This window comes from Talpa europaea (assembly GCF_964194135.1).
Source record: "Talpa europaea genome assembly, chromosome: 3".
Taxonomy (NCBI): Eukaryota; Metazoa; Chordata; class Mammalia; order Eulipotyphla; family Talpidae; genus Talpa; species Talpa europaea.
The window spans coordinates 123,775,067-123,777,566 of NC_140069.1; the positions used below are offsets into that span (position 1 = coordinate 123,775,067).

At 40.4% G+C, this 2,500-nt stretch overlaps 1 protein-coding gene across 5 annotated transcripts in view; it reads left to right on the forward strand.

Moving 5' to 3' along the window:
• The window catches only part of FOXP2 (forkhead box P2), a gene marked incomplete at both ends in the record, with an annotated part of 238,900 nt that overhangs the window by 207,702 nt on the left and 28,698 nt on the right, over window positions 1-2,500 (forward strand). For all 5 annotated transcript variants that reach the window (XM_084229323.1, XM_084229324.1, XM_084229325.1 and 2 more), the window contains 2 exons: window positions 1,029-1,230; window positions 2,322-2,398. In XM_084229323.1, the coding sequence (XP_084085449.1) occupies window positions 1,029-1,230; window positions 2,322-2,398 (279 nt within the window). The remainder of the gene's footprint in view (window positions 1-1,028; window positions 1,231-2,321; window positions 2,399-2,500) is intronic.

Below are 2,500 nucleotides of genomic sequence, written 5' to 3' on the forward strand. Positions count from 1 at the left end.
TATGGTATAAAGTGAAAAGGACCGAGGATTACCTCTTATGAATACCACTTAAAAATATGGAAGAAATCTTTGTATGCGTTGCCCTGTGTAAAAATTTTGCTAATTGGATGCTATTTATGACAAAAGATGTGTGGTAAATATGACAGAAGTGATACGAGTTTTTTTGATAATGAAGAACAGGGCTTTCTGAGGGGAGTAATGAAGGGCACACTGTTAAACAGCTTGCATACATTCTCACCTTTTTCCTTTTTTCTACCCTGACACCCACTTTCCAGGGTACATCAGCATTAAGTGACACTGTAATCATAAATTGAAAATGATACTTCCAGAGGAATTGGCAAACTTGACATTTCATTATATTTGTTAACACATGCCACAAATGATTGTTAGTGAGGAAATTCCATTTCCCTCTCTCCATCTCCAATCAGATTTAATTTGAAAATTTTCAGCCTCCTCCGGCTAATTTGCAATTAAGACAATTTTGTTTGAATATGTAGTAATGTCATTACCATTCCACCAAATTAGCAAGGAGACTAAAGGTCAGTGTAAAATTTTCCAGCTGGCTGGAGCTTCTCAGCTGAGATTTGGGACTATGGAAAAAAAAAATCTGGCAGCAACAGAATAGCAACTTACTTTAAGTCCTGTTGGTTGAAAACATTGCATCCTTCATTATTGCTGTTGTTGTTGCTTCACTGGGGGCTAGACCTGTTTAACAACAGGGGCAGTCAATAATCAGCAACTGGCTTTTATTTAAGGAAATATACTTTCGCTGAAGTCTGGTAGGACAAGAAGGAGTTCGTCCTAAGTAACATTGCAGTAGATTATTAGATAACCTCTAACAGCATCCTCTAATTAGAGTTCTTATGATACAATTTCATCCTGTAATTAGTTGAGATTGGCTGCTTCCTTTTGCAGCTTATTAGTGGCAACACAGCTGTAGAAGTGAATCCACTCTCATTTGTCAAACCTTTTTAAGTCTTTTTCTCTTGTCTCTACCTTTTTCCTGCCCTTCTCTTGGGCCTTTGCAGCTAAATCTGGTGTCTAGTGTCACCATGTCGAAGAACATGTTGGAGACATCCCCACAGAGCTTACCTCAAACCCCTACCACACCAACGGCCCCAGTCACCCCGATTACCCAGGGACCCTCAGTAATCACCCCAGCCAGTGTGCCCAATGTGGGAGCCATACGAAGGCGACATTCAGACAAATACAACATTCCCATGTCATCAGGTAGGATATGAATGCTCAGTAGAGCTCTTTTACTTTGGGAGAGGAAAACTATAGCTGAAGCAACTGTACATGAGCCATTCCAGAGCACATGGCAACTCAAGTCATGATTTATGGAGTGATAATTGTTTTATTCCTGGTAAATGCGGATAGGGGCGATTCCCTAAGCACATCATGATGAATTGTTCTGAATGGTTGTTCAGGAAAGAAAGCTCTCCCCATTAGAGACATTGAGAGATGTGTTGTCAGGATAGCACATATTATCACCTCAATTCAATGAGATCCTTTGATCTCTGAGGAAAAACTCTAGCAGTACAACATCTGCAAGTATATATGAGACGAGACGTTTAAAAGGACATATATGAAGCACCATTGCTTTATGCAAGACAGTTCAGGCTTTACATGAATCAGTCTTGATCAAGGTGCTGCCTAAATGTAATCCTAACACAGCTCCTCACGCCTGTGTGTTACTTGGATTAAGATGTGAATGAGAGGCAAAGTTTGCATGGAACAAAAATTTACCTTCTGTCCCTTTCTTTACCCTACTCCCTTTCCCACCCCTGCCCCCAACCCCACCCCACCCCCGGGGCATCTGGATAATCACAGTCACACATTGTAACCATTATTAGCCCAGAGCCCCCTTTTTGCAGAAACGTGAAGTTATTTTCAACATGGGCGCTTGTGAGGGTTTTGTGTTTCCTTTGTTAGAGGGCCACAGATGCCAAGATGATCCTGTTGTTCTTTAAGAAGTATTAGATGAGAAAAGCAAAGATTATGGCAGGGGGGCAAAAGTCCATGTAAGAACATGCCTAAACCACCCGCTTAAAAGAGGACCTGGCTGTTGGAAAAATCCTCAGGCCAGCTGGTCGCACTGTTCCTGAAGTACCGCGAACAACTAGGGGACGCTTCATTTGCACTTCACGTCAGAAATGGCCTTTTCCATATAATTCAATTCCACTGTCATGCTTTGTGCTTTCACTAGTCAGTGGCTTTCTCACTGAATCACTTCACCAATACTAGGGGAAAATATGAAAAATCAATTATATATAATGTGAATTATTAGCAGAATTAACACCCAGTTTTTATTTTTGTAGAGATTGCCCCAAACTATGAATTTTATAAAAATGCAGATGTCAGACCTCCATTTACTTATGCAACTCTCATAAGGCAGGTAAGTAGAAGGAAAATTAACTTTGCCTGATTAAATTAAAATTCATTAATGCTTAAAGTAAGGCTCGGATGAGAAAGTGTCATCTAGCCTAGTTAGTAAACC